Source organism: Salmo salar, chromosome ssa19 (genome assembly GCF_905237065.1).
Source record: "Salmo salar chromosome ssa19, Ssal_v3.1, whole genome shotgun sequence".
Lineage (NCBI taxonomy): Eukaryota > Metazoa > Chordata > Actinopteri > Salmoniformes > Salmonidae > Salmo > Salmo salar.
In genome coordinates this window covers 1,589,742-1,607,846 of record NC_059460.1, presented here as the reverse complement: position 1 = coordinate 1,607,846, position 18,105 = coordinate 1,589,742, and the positions used below count along the sequence as shown (strand labels likewise).

Below are 18,105 nucleotides of genomic sequence, written 5' to 3'. Positions count from 1 at the left end.
TATTACAAAAATTGGATTACCTTTGCTGTTCTTCGTCCGAATGCACTCCCAGGACTTCTACTTCAACAACAAATGTTGTTTTGGTTCCAAATAATTCAAAGTTATTATCCAAATACCTCAGTTTTGTTCAGGTCACTATCCGAAGGGTGATGCGCGGGCGCATTTCGTGACAAAAAAAATTGAAATGTTCCTTTACCGTACTTTGAAGCATGTCAAACGCTGTTTAAAATCAATTTTTATAAGATTTTCCTCGTAAAATAGTGCTAATATTCCAACCGGACAACCTTGTATTCATTCAAACAGGTGAAGAAAAAAATGGAGTAGTCTCGTGACCGCGCATCTCCTGTCTCTGAGCCACTAGGCTGACCACTCACTAACAGAGCTCCTGAACCTTGCCCAGAGACAGCAGACACCCCAATCCACTTTCTGGCGCCTTCAGAGAGCCAATGGATGCCTTAGAAAGTGTCACGTAACAGCAGAGATACTGTATTTTCGATAGAGAGGCAACAGAAGGACCAGAAATTGTCAGACAGGCCACTTCCTGTATGGAATCTTCTCAGGTTTTGGCCTGCCATATGAGTTCTGTTATACTCAGACACCATTCAAACAGTTTTAGAAACTTTAGAGTGTTTTCTATCCAAATATACTAATTATATGCATATTCTCGTTTCTGGAAAAGAGTAGTAACCAGTTTAAATCGGGTACATTTTTTATCCAGCCGTGAAAATACTTCCCCCTAGCCCCAACAGGTTAAGAGTGTGCTCCTAATCTCAGATCGTTACCTGTATAAAAGACACCTGGGAGCCAGAAATCTTTCTGATTGAGAGGGGTCAAATACTTATTTCCCTCATTAAAATGCAAATCAATTTATAACACTTTTGACATGCGTTTTTTTCTGGATTTCTTTGTTTGTTTTTCTGTCTCTCACTGTTCAAATAAACCTACCATTAAAATTATAGACTGATCATTTCTTTGTCAGTGGGCAAACGTACAAAATCAGCAGGGGATCAAATACTTTTTCCCTCACTGTAGTCTGTCCCACGGTTGGGTAAAGAAAGTTCGTAGTCAACAAAGCATGCGGGAGTCTCCCTGGATCTGCTATTTTTACACTTTTGCACTGGAACCCCATTCAGAAGCTAGCCAGCTAACTATCTACTAGCTCGTAGTCAGTTAGCCACTGCTAGCAGTCTTCACCGTTAACCCGGACTGCCAGCCTCAGCCTAGGCAACTCCTGCAAGCCTGCACAGCGCAATATCTATCCAGAGCATATCGGACTGCTATTCTCTACCACATCCCCGGGTTCCTACTGCAAGCTCGAAACCTTTACTCCGGATCATCACAGCTAGCTAGCTGTTAGCCTGGAGCTAGCCTCGAACTAGGCCCATCTCCTGGCTAGCCGAAGAATTCATCAGATAGTTTGTGAGCTTCAATACCTCTTCTGCCAATTGGCCTGGACCCTTTGCTGCCGACACGAAGCCCCGCCAAGCCATCACGTCTGGTCTGCCGACGTAACCATCCGATCTGTTAGCCTGCTACTAGCCCCGGCCTGCTAGCTGTCTGAATCGCCGTGCCTCCAGCTCGCCTAGCTACTCACTGGACCCTATGAACACTCGGCTACACATGCCTCTCCCCAATGTCAATATGCCTTGTCCATTTCTGCTTTGGTTAGTCATTTTTGTCTTATTTCACTGTAGAGCCTCCAGACCTGCTCAATATGCCTTAGCTGGCCCTTATGTTCCACCCCCCACACACGCAGTGACCACACCTGGCTTAAATGGTGACTCTAGAGACAAAACCTCTCATCGTCACTCAATGCCTAGGCTTACCTCCACTGTACTCACATCCTACCATACCCTTGTCTGTACATTATACCTTGAATCTATTCTTCCGTGCCCAGAAACCTGCTCCTTTAACTCTCTGTTCTGAACGCACTAGATGACCAGTTCTTTTAGCCTTTAGCCGTACTATTATCCTACTTCTCCTTTGTTCCTCTGGTGATGTAGAGGTTAACCCAGGCTCTGCAGCCCCCAGCATCACTCCCATTCCCCAGGCGCTCTCATTTGTTGACTTCTGTAACCGTAAATGCATTGGTTTCATGCATGTTAACATTAGAAGCCTCCTCCCTAAGTTTGTTTTATTCACTGCTTTAGCACACTCCGCCAACCCTGATGTCCTAGCCGTGTCTGAATCCTAGCTTAGGAGATTTCCATCCCCAACTATAACGTTTTCCGCCAAGATAGAACTGCCAAAGGGGGCGGAGTTGCAATCTACTGCAGAGATAGCCTGCAGAGTTCTGTCATACTATCCAAGTCTGTGCCCAAACAATTCGAGCTTCTACTTTTAAAAATGCACCTTTCCAGAAACAAGTCTCTCACCATTGCCGCTTGTTATAGACCCCCCTCAGCCCCCAGTTGTGCCCCGGACACCATATGTGAATTGATCGCCCCCCATCTATCTTCAGAGTTTGTACTGTTAGGTGACCTAAACTGGGACATGCTTAACACCCCGGCCATCCTACAATCTAAGCTAGATACCCTCAATCTCACACAAATCATCAAGGAACCTACCAGGTAAAACTATAAATCCGAAACCATGGGCACCCTCTTACATATCATCCTGACCAACCTGCCCTCTAAATGAAAAGCCAACTGACATTTACTCCTGAGGTGCTGACCTGTTGCACCCTCGACATCCACTGTGATTATTATTATTTGACCCTGCTGGTCATCTATGAACATTTGAACATCTTGGCCATGTTCTGTTATAATCTCCACCCGGCACAGCCAGAAGAGGACTGGGGACCCCTCATAGCCTGGTTCCTCTCTAGGTTTCTTCCTAGGTTCTGGCCTTTCTAGGGAGTTTTTCCTAGCCACCGTGCTTCTACACCTGCATTGCTTACTGTTTGGGGTTTTAGGCTGGGTTTCTGTACAGCACTTTGAGATATCAGCTGATGTAAGAAGGGCTTTATAAATAGATTTGATAAATATACCTCTGCTGTCTTCATCCAGAATCTCAGCAATCACTGCCTCATTGCCTGCATGCGTACTGTGTCCGCGGTCAAATGACCACCCCTCATCACTGTCAAACGCTCCCTAAAACACGAGCAAGCCTTTCTAATCGACCTGGCCCGGGTTTCCTGGAAGGATTTTGACCTCATCCCGTCAGTAGAGGATGCCTGGTTGCTCTTCAAAAGTGCTTTCCTCTCCATCTTAAATAAGCATGCCCCATTAAAAAATGTAGAACTAAGAACAGATATAGCCCTTGGTTCACCACAGACTTGACTGCCCTTGACCAGCACAAAAAAATCCTGTGGCATTCTGCATTAGCATCGAATAGCCCCCGCGATATGCAACTTTTCAGGGAAGTCAGGAAGCAATATACTCAGTCAGTTAGGAAAGCTAAGGGTAGCTATTTCAAACAGAAATTTGCTTCCTGTAGCACTAATTCAAAAGATTTTGGGACACTGTAAAGTCCATGGAGAATAAGAGCACCTCCTCCCAGCTGCCCACTGCGCTGAGGATAGGAAACACTGTCACCACTGATAAACCTACTATAATCGATAATTTAAATAAGCATTTTTCCACGGCTGGCCATGCTTTCCACCTGGCTACCCCTACCCTGGCCAACATCTCAGCACCCCCTGCAGCAACTGGTCGCCATAGCAACACCCACCCATAGCACGCGCTCCATCGGGTATACTGCACTGGTGATCCCCAAAGCCAACACTTACTTTGGCTGCCTTTCCTTCCAGTTCTCTGCTGCTATTGACTGGAACGAATTGCAAAAATCTCTGAAGCTGGAGTCTTATATCTCCCTCTCTAACTTTAAGCATCAGCTGTCAGAGCAGCTTACCAATCACTGTATCTGTACACAGCCAATCTGTAAATGGCACACCCGACTACCTCACCCCCATATTATTACTTACCCTCTTGCTCTTTTGCACCCCAGTATCTCTACTTGCACATCATCATCTGCACATCTATCACTCCAGTATTAATGCAAAATTGTAATTATTTTCACCTCTATGGCCTATTTATTGCCTACCTCCCTACGCTTCTACATTTGCACACACATAGATTTTTATATTTTTCCTTTCTTTTATGTTATTGACTGTACGTTTGTCTATGTGTAACTCTGCTGTTGGTTTTTGTCGCACTGCTTTGCTTTATCTTGGCCAGGTCGCAGTTGTAAATGAGAACTTGTTCTCAACTGGCCTACCTGGTTAAATAAAGGTGAAATATTTTTTTTTTAAGTAATGAGGCAAATAGCAAAATGGACAATCATTTTTAAAAATATATAACGACTTGGGGCTAGCCATTGTAAGTTCAGAGTCACTCGCCCCAACAGTGCGTGTGTGCTGGAGGCGATCGAAAGTTCGGGAAAGGTGGGGATGTGGGGGGGGGTGGGCGGGGGGGTCAAGCCAGGGCAGATGGTGAACAGATCGCAGGTGGAATCCAAGCAGCAGTGCAGCAGGCAACGGGAGTAGGTGCCACACCCACTTGGGAGAATCTTTTATTTCTGGAGGCAGATTTCTTGTAGAAAATGCCAGTGGATGGTCTTTGAACAGCTGGAGGGGGCTTCAAAGACTCCTGCCACTTGTTGGGCCCAAAGGCCTCGACACCTCTCACTTCACACCTCAGTGCTAATTGAAGTTGTATCTGGTCTGTCCAAGCAAGCCTGGCAGCCTTAACTCAGCATTCAGTCCCATAAAGTAAAATAAACGTCACTTTTTCAGGACCTTGTCTTTCAAAGATAATTTGTAAAAATCCAAATAACTTCACAGATCTTCATTGTAAAGGGTTTAAACACTGTTTCCCATGCTTGTTCAATGAACCATAAACAATTAATGAACATGCACCTGTGGAACGGTCATTAAGACACTAACAGCTTACAGACAGTAGGCAATTAAGGTCACAGTTATGAAAACTTAGGGTTAGTGTTCGGACTGTCCTCAATAGGCTGAGAGAGGCTGGACTGAGGGCTTGTAGGCCTGTTGTAAGGCAGGTCCTCACCAGACATCACCAGCAACAACGTCTCCTATGGGCACAAACCCACCGTCGCTGGACCAGACAGGACTGGCAAAAAGTGCTCTTCACTGACGAGTCGCGGTTTTGTCTCACCAGGGGTGATGGTCGGATTCACGTTTATCGTCGAAGGAATGAGCGTTACACTGAGGACTATACTCTGGAGCGGGATCAATTTGGAGGTGGAGGGTCCGTCATGGTTTGGGGCGGTGTGTCACAGCATCATCAGACTGAGCTTGTTGTCATTGCAGGCAATCTCAACGCTGTGCGTTACAGGGAAGACATCCTCTTCCCTCATGTGGTACCCTTCCTGCAGGCTCATCCTGACATGTCCCTCCAGCATGACAATGCCACCAGCCATACTGCTTGTTCTGTGTGTGATTTCCTGCAAGACAGGAATGCCAGTGTTCTACCATGGCCAGTGAAGAGCCCGGATCTCAGTCCCATTGAGCACGTCTGGGAAATGTTGGATCGGAAGGTGAGGGCCATTCCCCCCCAGAAATGTCTGGGAACTTGCAGGTGCCTTGGTGGAAGAGTGGGGTAACATCTCACAGCAAGAACTGGCAAATCTGTTGCAGTCCATGAGGAGGAGATGCACTGCAATACTTAATGCAGCTGGTGGCCACACCAGATACAGACTGTTAGTTTTGATTTTGGACCCCCCTTTGTTCAGGGACACATTATTCAATTTCTGTTTGTCACATGTCTGTGGAACTTGTTCAGTTTATGTCTCAGTTGTTGAATCTTATGTTCACACAAATATTTACACACGTTAAGTTTGCTGAAAATAAACGCAGTTGACAGTGAGAGGACGTTTCTTTTTTTCCGTAGTTCATATAATTGTAATGTACTTATAAAAATCATTTTCCTTTTTCTTCTGGGCTTTCAAAATCGCATGACACCAAGCACTACTCACTCAGTTCCAGGTTGGATGGTGTCCTCAGGTCTCTGCTGTTTGTTTGCTAGAGCACCCTCCGTATAGCTTGGAAAAATAAAACCTTGGAAGCAGTAATCTCTCCAGTTAATTTGGGCCAATATTAGGTTGTAGGTTTGGAGTTTTGATCTGGAGCAAAGGCCATGCTGTGGAGGGTAGCATCCCGCATATGTCCCTGCCGAATTGATTGGATGATTGGATTACGGATGTACATTGTGAAAAGAAACAGTCTATGGATTCAATGTTTGGTGCATACAAGTATGCCTATCCATTATCTTAATTTCAAAGATGTCTGATGCTAACACTCCATTCAAAATTGTTGAAGTTATGTTATCATTTGACACTTTCTGTTTTTGTTTTTCTCATCACATTTTAACTTCAGTGGAATGAGACTATAAAGTTCACTCAATATTTAGTACCAGAACATCCTTTCCGTCTTTCAATGTTATGTCTATGCCAAGGGTATTGCTGCATGTTAGCATTTGTTGTGTAATGCATGAGTCTTAGGCCCTATATTCAATTGGTTTATTCTATCTGTTCATATTGAATGGCATGCTGATGATAAGGAGTATTAAGGAATTTGTATGGACTTTTCCTTTTAATCAAAATAAGAATTTGTGGATTTTCATAACGATAACCCACACTATTTGTCAAGATTTTGACATGTCATCTCAGCCTTGGATTGTTTTTACTCCCATTTGACGCAAGATAATTGCATGGTATAGGACACTGTGAATTTACTAAATTACTCAGCATAAACGTTCACAAAATACATAACAATTCTTTTAAGAATTATAGATACAGAACTCCTTTATGCAATCGCGGTGTCAGGCTATGAAGTAGTCCATCTAGTCTATGAAAATAAGCAGGGTTAATGATTCAGCTTGATTCAAGACTCTAGTATCACTTCTTAACCCTTTACACTCGTCGGAATTGGCTTTTATGGATAGGGCTAAATGTAAATGTTTCTTACAGAAGAAATATACAAAGTATATGTATAACCATGGTAGCAATTGAAAGGGAACAGTTTCGACATTATTGGAAAATTATTTGACCAACAGTTCACTTGACAAGAATCAATCCAAACATTACACTGTTGATTTTATGTGCATTTTACATTTACTGTACTTTTTCTGCATTTGTTGATAACGAAATCTGAAAATACTCTGGATACATTCATAATAGAGGTCGAACGATTATGATTTTTCAACGCCTATACCGATTATTGGAGGACCAAAAAAAGCCGATACTGATTAATCAGACGATTTTTATATATATATATTTGAAATAATGACAGTCACAACAATACTGAATGAGCAATAAAATAAGTGTTTAACTTAATATAATACATAAATAAAATCTATTTAGTCTCAAATAAATAATGAAACATGCTCAAATTGGTTTAAATAATGCAAAAACACAGTGTTAGAGAAGAAAGTAAAAGTGCAATATGTGCCATGTAAAAAAGCTAACGTTTAAGTTCCTTGCTCAGAACATGGGAACATATGAAAGCTGGTGGTTCAATATTCCCTGTTCTTCAATATTCACAGTAAAGAAATATTAGGGTGCAGTTATTATAGGAATTATGCGCATCTACTATTTCTCTCTATACCATTTGTATTTCATATACCTTTTGACTTTTGGATGTTCTAATAGGCACTTTAGTATTGCCAGCCTAATCTCAGGAGTTGATAGGTTTGAAGTCATAAACAGCTCTGTGATTAAGCATTGCTAAGAGCTGCTGGCAAACGCAGTAAAGTTTGAATGAATGCTTACGAGCCTGCTGCTGCCTACCACCGCTCAGTCAGATCAAATATCAAATCATAGACTTAATTATAATATAATACACACAGAAATACGAGCCTTTGGTCATTAATATGGTCAAATCCAGAAACTATCATTTCGACAACAAAACATTTATTCTTTCAGTGAAAAATACGGAACGGTTCCGTATTATCTAACGGGTGGCATCCCTAAGTCTAAATATTCCTGTTACATTGCATAACCTTCAATGTTATGTAAAATTCTGGCAAATTAGTTCGCAACAAGCCAGGTGGCCCAAACTGTTGCATATACTCTGCGTGCAATAAACGCAAGAGAAGTGACACAATTTCCCTAGTTAATATTGCCCACTAACATGAATTTCTTTTAACAAAAAAAATATACTTCTGTGTATTGACTTTAAGGCAAAAGATGTTTATGGTTAAGTACATTCGTGCAACGATTGTGCTTTTTTTCGCGAATGCGCCTTTGTTAAATCATCACCCGTTTGAAGAAGTAGGCTGGGATTCGATAAATTAACAGGCACCGCATTGATTATATGCAACGCAGGACAAGCTAGTTAACCTAGTAGTATCATCAAGTATGTGTAGTTAACTAATGATTATGTGAAGACTGATTTGTTTTTTATAAGATAAGTTTAATGCTAGCTAGCAACTTACCTTGGCTCCTTGCTGCACTCGCGTAACAGGTGGTCAGCCTGCCACGCAGTTTCCTCATGGAATGCAATGCCATAATCGGCGTCCAAACATGCCGATTACCGATTGTTATGAAAACTCGGCCATGCCGATTAATCGGTCGACCTCAACTTGGAACCATGGGGTCCATGGACTTGGGCTGTAGTGGCAGCGTGTCAGTGAGCATAACCAAGTTAAAGAAGGTTATGGTTCCCTCTGACAGTTCAGGCCTCATGAGACTCTGACAATTCAGGCTTCTTGAATAAGTATTAGGGAAAATGGTGGCTTCTGTAACCCCTTTTTGTAGCCGGTTAAACCTGTGTGCTTGGACTGCTTGGAATTTTCTTCACAATAGACAAACAGGCTCATTCTGGGTATGACACCATGTCATCTTGTAATTACATTAAATATAGTGATCTTAAACGTTGACACTGTATATAACATGAGTTTTATGATATGGAAATGTCAAGTGCTCATTTGGACTCATGAGTGTTTGGCTTGCTTGTATGACATTAAAGCGGTATTTATTATAATCCTCAACGTCTCATCTTTCAAAATACATATTCCTCTTAATTTACAGCATTTCCCTCACTCAGACAACAAAAAATTTGCAAATGTTGCCCAATGAGCGGGAAGGATGGGGCAACTTCTTGTCGCCCAAGGTTCTCAAGTTCAGAACTGCTGTCAGTCAAAACCCATACAGCGCTGGGAAGCGCAGAGCCTGTGCTCTGATGTCATGTATAGCATGTTACTGTACAGCCACTGTGTTCCAATGTAGGTGTTTTATCAGTGCCAAATCTGCCATTTTCGACCCGTATACGGGTACGAGCGTAAAGAGCTATTGGAATCACTGGAGCATGACCTAGTGTATTGTGATACTGTGCGTGTTCCTGAAATGGCTGACGCGTGGCTTTTCTCTTTGACACGGCTTCCTGTTGTTGTTTACCTATCTATGAAGGAGAGCCAGAGGTGCCAAGGAGGGAAGCATGGCTCGGCTGCCAAAGAGACACTGAATGAATATTTAATCGCCCTTCAGCACAAAAACAGGTGAAGTGTAGGGCAAATGACTTATTAGGAGAGGTAGCTCCAGTTACACTTAGAGGACACAGTAGCTGACTGTCAGTAGTCTAATACTTACATTTATAGATAAGGTAGACTTTGATTAGGTCCTTGTGCTGAGATATTGAGTGACACAAATTATGTATGAGTGACACAGACACGCAAACTATGAGGGCAATTTGGTTTCTAGGGATTAAGCTCCGCTCGTTTGACTTGCTTGCATATATAATATTATGCTCTCTCACATGCATACAAAAAACATGAAAACAGACTTAAAATGTGTTTTTTTTTTCATCTAATTTTCAAAGATTCATAAACCAGCCAGTGTTTATTTCCTAGTGATGATAACCCTTTGACCTTCAACCCATAGGATATTAAAGAGACTGAAAACTAAAGAGCCAAAGGAGATTGAGCTAGATTGTCTGGAGCAGGGCTTCTCCATCTATCTGAATGGGGCTAATGCTAACACTAGCTAGCAGACCAAGAGACCCAACCAAAAGTCTATCACCTCGCCACCGCCCGCTCTGAGAGCTACATACATGGCTGGTACACAGCATGCAGGACTGAGTATAGACTACAAACCATCTTTGCTACAATACTAAATCCTTGTTAGGCTATTGTAGATTATGTCCCTTTTTATAAATACTTTATGACTAAACTAATCTTCGTAGCGTCCTTGTGGCATGTTACCAGCAGAACACCACCTCAGCCCTCAGTTAGCATGATATGAATCCTATGCCCTCGGCCGCTGAATAAATGATAGTGACAGTTATAACCGGTGCCCATTTTCCCCCCTCTGTGCGCTATGGAACCATCTGTGCTATGGAACCTCTGCTCTTCATTTGACGGCGGACTTGACTGCTTATGTGCAGTGATTTTGCGCTCTCTGCCTCTGACTCATCACCAGATGCCTCCAGAAGGGGTTCGCAACTAGCAGAGGAGGAAATCCACAATCTGGAGGTGAACAGCAGGAAGAGGAGTCGCACTGCCCCAGGAAAAGTGCAGAGGAGAGAATGGGTTCAGGTACAGCCATTCTAGTCTACACAATAGAAATATAATCTAGTCATTCTATTTCTAATGGTCTTTACACAGCCTAACCCTGATGTATGGTTGGATAGATCTAGTGAACAAATCAATGATCATAGACATAGATCATAGACATTTCCACACAAATGGAATAGAATGTACTGTTTGTGTTGTGAATAATATTGTGTTTTCTATTTTCATCTTTGCAGAACTCGATCAATATTCGAACAGAACAAGGACCCTGTTTGCGGATAAGACTTTGAACCCTACGACACCATAGAGATGGAGGTAAAGTAGGAAGAAAACAATGCCCATCAGGCTCATGCGTGCGTGGGGGTTTGCTGTTCTTTGCCACATTTCAATGGTGTGTGCCAGTATCTGTATGTGTCAAATGCAGCTGTCAGTCTGGGTTTGCATGATTGTATCTCACTCTGCTCTGTATTCACCCTATTCCTCTCCAGCGGTCGAGTCCACGCTCTCCTCATAGTCCCCACTCCCGGCAAGAATCCTGTAAGGTGTCACGTTCGTTTGGCTCCAGGGCTGATGGCCGAGGAGGTAGCCAGGCGGAGCCTGAACATCAAAGCGAACGTGTCCTACTCAACATTAACGAGGTCAAGGTGAGAGATCAGCTGTTTTTTTCTCTCCTCTTCTCTCTCTCCCTCTTTTTCCTCTTCTCTCTCCCTAAGATAGTGTCCAAGACACTGATCCGGGCAACCAAAGTGCAAGAAATACAGCATCTTCACCAGATTATATGTCGCTGTAAATCATAGATTTCTATCCGGAGTGCGCTGATTTTAGTGTTAATTTACAACATTTTTCATTTCCTTTTACGTCAAGCAGACACCCCCCTTCAGAGCGATATAAATCATGGCACGTAAAATGTAGAACTGCCCTGTTTCTTCAACTTGCGTTATAGCTCAGTGTTAACCTTGTTTGTGGTTAGTGTTACATACAATGCAGTGACGTGAGGGTGAGAGCTGAGTAGTGTTCATTTGGTCACAAAACGGGATGAAAACATTTTGAAACAGAGGAGGAAATGCATGTACTTTTCATTACCATTTCAACTCAATTGAACATACCCCTGGTGTTTTTTGGCACTCAGGTGCTTCGACAGAGCCTGGAGGGGAGCATGCGGCGGAGCAGTGGCAGCCGGGGGTCGGCGGGGGAGGAGTCAGACGAGGAGTGGGTGGAGGAGCAGATTGAGAGGGAGGAGAGCACGGAGAGCCTGGAAGAGTTATGTCTGCCTCCTTCCTCCTCCAATAAAACATCTACTAACACAAACCATCCGCGAGCCACTGGGCCCAAAGGCTGCCTTCACGACCCTGCAGACCTTATAGTGCTGGACTTTGGGCCCTCTCCTAAAGGTACTCCAACAACATGGATTACGATATCCTGTATGGATTACGATATACAGGATATCCTGTATCCTGTATATCCTGTAATGTTATTCAGCCAGGGGTGCATCTTAACAATCAACTATAGTGGCTACCTTTCCTTGTCCCCCCCTTCATTTGCGCTGATCTGAAATGAAAGGATAGGTGAAAGTAATATGGTGGCTGCCTACTGAGGAGTTACCCACCAGATCTTTTATATCATTGCAGTTGAAAGGAAGGAGACAAGTAGTGGACGGCACTTTAGAGATTTTATTGAGCCTGGTATTTGCTTCAGATTGTCCCTATTCTTTGAGCTTTCTTTACCTTTTTTCCATTATGTTGCAGGCCATAAGATCGAGCGTTCGCTGTCGGCCAAGAGGAAAGACAACCTGGAGACCTACATACCCACCAAGCCTCTGCTGGTGAAGAGCAAAACTCTGGACAGGCCCTCTTCAAAAGAGTGCAGGGATGGTAGAGATCCTCAACGTATGTTCTGCCCTGTATTCATGTCATTCGTAAACCTAAGAAGCCTTATTAGAAAATAGCTGTTGCATAGTAAACAACAGTCAAGTGTACAATGGTCCCTGAACTGTGTTTCAAGAGTATGACTCTCTTTCTTTCTTTCCCTCTCTCTCTCTCTCTTACCCTCCCCTCTCTCTCTCTCTCTCTCTCTCTCGCTCTCGCTCTCTGCCCCCACTCGCTCTCTCAGGGCTGTGGAATCATGTAGAGCGCCCCCTGTCTGCAGCAAGGAAGGCCTCCCAAGAGGAGCGCGACTCGGAGGAGACGGCGTGCAGGGTACTCCAGGCCCTGCAGAGAGAGAACAGCCCACTGCAGAGCCACGAGCCCAGGGCCTTCAGCCGCACCCCGGTAGGACAGATAACAACCATAGAATGAATGAATGTAATGATATTTCTATGGGCACAACCAGAGTGTGCTGTGCTGGGTCAACTAGTGGGTTGTGTTATCTTCTTGTGACCTGTCTGCTGTAGTGATTGATGTTTTACAGTCTAGCCTATCCCTGTCTCTCTTATTTTCTAATCTTTTCTACATTTAGTTAAATCTAGTTAGGCTATTATCCTTTCTAGGTCTAACTCCATTGTGCTCCTCCATTGTACATCCACAGGTGATGGGATACCAGATGATGAACGGCTCGCTGCGTGACGACGATGATGACAAATATGAAAGTGGGGTGACCAGAGCCATGCAGAGAGTCACCCTCATGGGTCCCAGGTAGTGTACTGCAACGTTACATACTGCTGTCACTACACTCTATGCATATAGAGAGGAATAAGGACAGAAATCTAAGTTACTATCTAAGTCTGTACCAGGGGTGTCAAATCCGGGTCTATACTAATCTCATGATCCGGGTCTATACTAATCTCTTGACTATCCTTGACTGTCACAAAGGAAAAAAACATTGAATGGCTATGTTCCAATAGTATCCACAATAGCATACTACAGAGAATGAAATCATCTATAAGGTATGCTAGGTATGCGTATCGGGAAGTGGCCCGACATCGTCTTGACTGGTGACAGTTTAGAAAGACACTGGCATAACTAACTCCGTCATGCTTGTGTACTATGCTGGCATAATAACACCATGTACAGTACAAAACCTGTGGTAATGTCTTGGATGGGCGGCGCCAGAGCACCAGTAATTGTATACCTCCGATCGAGGCTCTCTAACGATCAGAAACGTGTAAGTGATAACCTAACCTCTCTGACCTTGAAGCAGGTTTAGTCAACAAAGCTGTAGGGAGTCTTCAATAACTGTCAGTGACCGTGCATACATTTCCATAGATAATCACCAAGAGCAAGGTCAAAGACTATTGATGTGGTGAAAGAATTGATGAGTAATCGTTTTCTTTCAGGCAACAACAGAGACTACTAAAGGCGTTGGAGAAACTAGAGGCAGGCACAAACTTTGAAATCCCTCAGACAGTGAAGACGGATAATAGCAAACCACCGGTGAGTAACTAGGTGAGACAGACAGTGAAGGTTAAATATAGAGAGAGAGAGCGAGAGACACACACGAAAACACCAAACACACACACACAAAGGGAGATGTAATAGTGTTCTATTTCTATGATGTACTTTATGAAGTGATGGTTGGCTTGACTCGTGAAGTTCTGTTGTTGCCAGAGGAGGCGGGTCTCAGTGGAGGCACCACCCACCGTGTACGTCACCATGGAGATCCTGAGTAACTGGGGGAACAGGTGCCAGGTGGGGCTGACGGAGATGCAGTTCTTCGGCCCAGGGAACAGGAAGCTGTACGTGTCGCCTCACGACCTGGACATCCGGAACACCGACTACCCAGGGAACCTCAGAGTGCTAGTCAACGGGAAAGCTAAGGTGAGTTGGAAGTCTCCCGCCAAGCCTTTCTGACAACACAAATTAAACTATTTAGAAAGGTTTTGGTGCATTGTATTTACTATTTATACATTTTGTAGGGATTTGTGGTGACACTTCCTATGAGTAGATATCCTCTTGTTAATGTTATGTCGTGCATGATAAAGGATTATACATAGCACATAAGGTGATATACAGTGCCATGAAAAAGTATTTGCCCATTTTCTGATTTTCTCTATTTTAGCATATTTTTGATACTGAATGTTATCAGATCTTCAACCAAAACTCAGAAGTTTGACAAACTGACTTGTTGGAAAGGTGGCATTCAATGACAGTGCCACGTTGAATGTCACTGAGCTCCTCAGTAAGGCCAAATTAGAAAACATTTCTAAAAACCTGTTTTCGCTTTGTCATTAATGGGTATTGTATGTAGATTGATGAGATATACAGTGCCAGTCAAAGGTTTGGACACACCTACTCATTCCAGGGTGTTTCTTAATTTTTTTTTCTTTTTTCTACATTGTAGAATAATAGTGAAGACATCAAAACTATGAAATAAAACATATGGAATCATGTAGTAACCAAAAAAGTGTTAAACAAATCAAAATCTATTTTAAATTTGAGATTTTTCAAAGTAGCCACCCTTTGCCTTGATGACAGCTTTGCACACTCTTGGCATTCTCTCAACCAGCTTCATGAGGTAGTCACCTGGAATGCATTTCAATTAACAGGTGTGCCTTGTTAAAAGTTAATTTGTGGAATTTCTTTCCTTAATGCGTTTCAGCCAATCCGTTGTGTTGTGACAAGGTAGGGGTGGTATAAAGAAGATAGCCCTATTTGGTAAAAGACCAAGTCCATAGTATGGCAAGAACAGCTCAAATTAGCAAAGATAAATAACAGTCCATCATTACTTTAAGACATGAAGGTCAGTCAATCCGGAAAATATCAAGAACTTTTAAAGTTTCTTCAAGTGCAGTTGCAAAAGCCATTAAGCACTATGATGAAACTGGCTCTCATGAGGACCGCCACAATGAAAGTAAGACCCAGAGTTACCTCTGCTGCAAAGGATAAATGAATTAGAGTTACCAGCCTCAGAAATTGCAGTCCAAATAAATGCTTCAGAGTTGAAGTAATAGACACATCTCAACATCAACTGTTCAGAGGAGACTGCATGAATCAGGCCTTCATGGTCGAATTGCTGCAAAGAAACCACTACTAAAGGACACCAATAATAAGAAGAGACTTGCATGAGAAACACGAGCAATGGACATTAGACTGGTGGAAATCTGTCCTTTGGTCTGATGAGGCAAAATTTGAGATTTTTGGTTCCAATCGCCGTGTCTTCGTGAGACGCAGAGTTGAACGGATGATCTCTGCATCTGTGGTTCCCACCGTGAAGCATGTTGGGGGAGGAGTGAGGGTGTTGGGGTGCTTTGCTGGTGACACTGTCAGTGATTTATTTAGAATTCAAGGCACACTTAACCAGCATGGCTACCACAGCATTCTGCAGCGATATGCCAACCCATCTGGTTTGGGCTTAGTGGGACTATCATTTGTTTTTCAACAGGACAATGACCAAACACACCTCCAGGCTGTGTAAGGGCTATTTGACCAAGAAGGAGAGTGATGGAGTGCTGCATCAGATGACCTGGCCTCCACGATCACCCAACCTCAACCCAATTGAGATGGTTTGGGATGAGTTGGACCACAGAGGGAAGGAAAAGCAGCCAACAAGTGCTCCGCATATGTGGGAACTCCTTCAAAACTGTTGGAAAAGCATTCCAGGTGAAGCTGGTTGAGAGAATGCCAAGAGTGTGCAAAACTGTCAAGGCAAAGGGTGGCTACTTTGAAGAATCTAAAATCTTACTACATGACTCCATATGTGTTATTTCATAGTTTTGATGTCTTCACTATTATTCAACAATGTAGAAAATAGTACAAATAAAGAAAACCCCTTGAATGAGTAGGTGTATTTTAAAATCAATTTTGCAATGAGGCTGCAACGTTACAAAATGTGGAAAAAGTCAAGGGGTCTGAATACTTTCCGAATGCACTGCATATCTTTTTGGGTGACATGGGTCCCATTATGCCTGGCGAAAACCAAACAATGTATTCCACAGTAAGAACCTTGTACCCATTGTCAAGCATGGTGGTGCTAGTGTGATGGTTTGGGGATGCTTTGCAGCCTCAGGCTTGCACAACTTGCCTTAATAGAAGGAACCATGAATACTGCTCTGTATCAGAGAATTATACAGGAGAATGTCAGGCTATCCATCTATGAGCTGAAGCTGAAGCGCAGCTGGGTCATGCAGCAAGAAAATGATCCAAAACACAAAATCAAGTCTGTATGAAAATGGCTAACAAAACACAAATTAGACATTTGGAATGGCCTAGTCAAAGTCCAGACCTAATCCCAATTGAAATGTTGTGGCAGGACTTGAAACGAGCAGTTCATGCTTGATATCCCAGAAATGTCGCTGAGTTAAATAAGTTCTGCATGGAAGAGTAGGCCAACATTTCTCCACAGCGATGTGAGAGACTGATCAACAACTACAGGAAGTGTTTGGTTGGAGTCATTGCAGCTGAACGTGGCACAACCAGTTATTGAGTGTAAGAGGCCAATTACTTTTTCACACAGGGGCATTGGGTGTTACATACAGTTGAAGTCAGAAGTTAACATACACTTAGGTTGGAGTCATTAAAACTTGTTTATCAAGCACTCCACAAATTTCTTGTTAACAAACTATAGTTTTGGCAAGTCGGTTAGGACATCTACTTTATGCATGACACAAGTAATTTTTCCATCAATTGTTTACAGACAGATTATTAAACTTATAATTCACTGTATCACAATTCCAGAGGGTCAGAAGTTTACATACACTAAGTTGACTGTGCCTTTAAACAGCTTGGAAAATTCCTGAAAATTATGTCATGGCTTTAGAAGCTTCTGACAGGCTAATTGACATCATTTCAGTCAATTTGAGGTGTACCTGTGGATGTATGTCAAGGCCTACCTTCAAACTCAGTGCCTCTTTGCTTGACCTCATGGGAAAATCAAAATATAGCCAAGACCTCAGAAAAAAATTATAGACCTCCACAAGTCTGGTTCATCCTTGGGAGCAATTTCCAAACGCCTGAAGATGCCACGTTCAACTGAACAAACAATAGTATGCAAGTATAAACACCATGGGACCACGCGGCTGTCATACCGCTCAGGAAGGAGACGCGTTCTGTCTCCTAGAGATGAACGAACCTACTTTGGTGCGAAAAGTGCAAATCAATCCCAAAACAACAGAAAAGGACCTTGTGAAGATTCTGGAGGAAACATGTCCTCTGGTCTGATGAAACAAAAATAGAACTGTTTGTCCATAATGACCATCATTATGTTTGGAGGAAAAAGGGGGAGGCTTGCAAGCTGAAGAACACCATCCCAACCGTGAAGCACGGGGGTGGCAGCATCATGTTGTGGGGGTGCTTTGCTGCAGGAGGATCTGGTGCACTTCACAAAATAGATGCCATCATGAGGGAGGAAAATTATGTGGATATATTGAAGCAACATCTCAAGACATCAGTCAGGAAGTTAAAGCTTGGTCGCAAATGGGTCTTCCAAATGGACAATGAAACCCAAGCATACTTCCAAAGTTGTGGCAAAATAGCTTAAGGACAACAAAGTCAAGCTATTGGAGTGGCCATCACAAAGCCCTGACCTCAATCCTATAGAACATTTGTGGGCAGAACTGAAAAAGCGTATACGAGCAAGGAGGCCTACAAACCTGACTCAGTTACACCAGCTCTGTCAGGAGGAATGGGCCAAAGTTCACACAACTTATTGTGGGAAGCTTGTGGAAGGCTACCCAAAACGTTTGACCCAAATTAAACAATTT

At 43.1% G+C, this 18,105-nt stretch overlaps 1 protein-coding gene across 2 annotated transcripts in view; it reads left to right on the top strand.

Annotated features, from left to right (window-relative positions):
• Positions 1-18,105, top strand: part of LOC106578280 (katanin-interacting protein) — a 61,611-nt gene that overhangs the window by 9,262 nt on the left and 34,244 nt on the right. For both annotated transcript variants that reach the window (XM_045701969.1, XM_045701967.1), the window contains exons 3-11: positions 10,381-10,496; positions 10,709-10,787; positions 10,961-11,116; positions 11,602-11,863; positions 12,218-12,358; positions 12,582-12,739; positions 12,996-13,102; positions 13,744-13,840; positions 14,015-14,224. In XM_045701969.1, coding sequence (XP_045557925.1) covers positions 10,782-10,787; positions 10,961-11,116; positions 11,602-11,863; positions 12,218-12,358; positions 12,582-12,739; positions 12,996-13,102; positions 13,744-13,840; positions 14,015-14,224 — 1,137 coding nt within the window. In that variant the 5' untranslated portion in view covers positions 10,381-10,496; positions 10,709-10,781. The remainder of the gene's footprint in view (positions 1-10,380; positions 10,497-10,708; positions 10,788-10,960; positions 11,117-11,601; positions 11,864-12,217; positions 12,359-12,581; positions 12,740-12,995; positions 13,103-13,743; positions 13,841-14,014; positions 14,225-18,105) is intronic.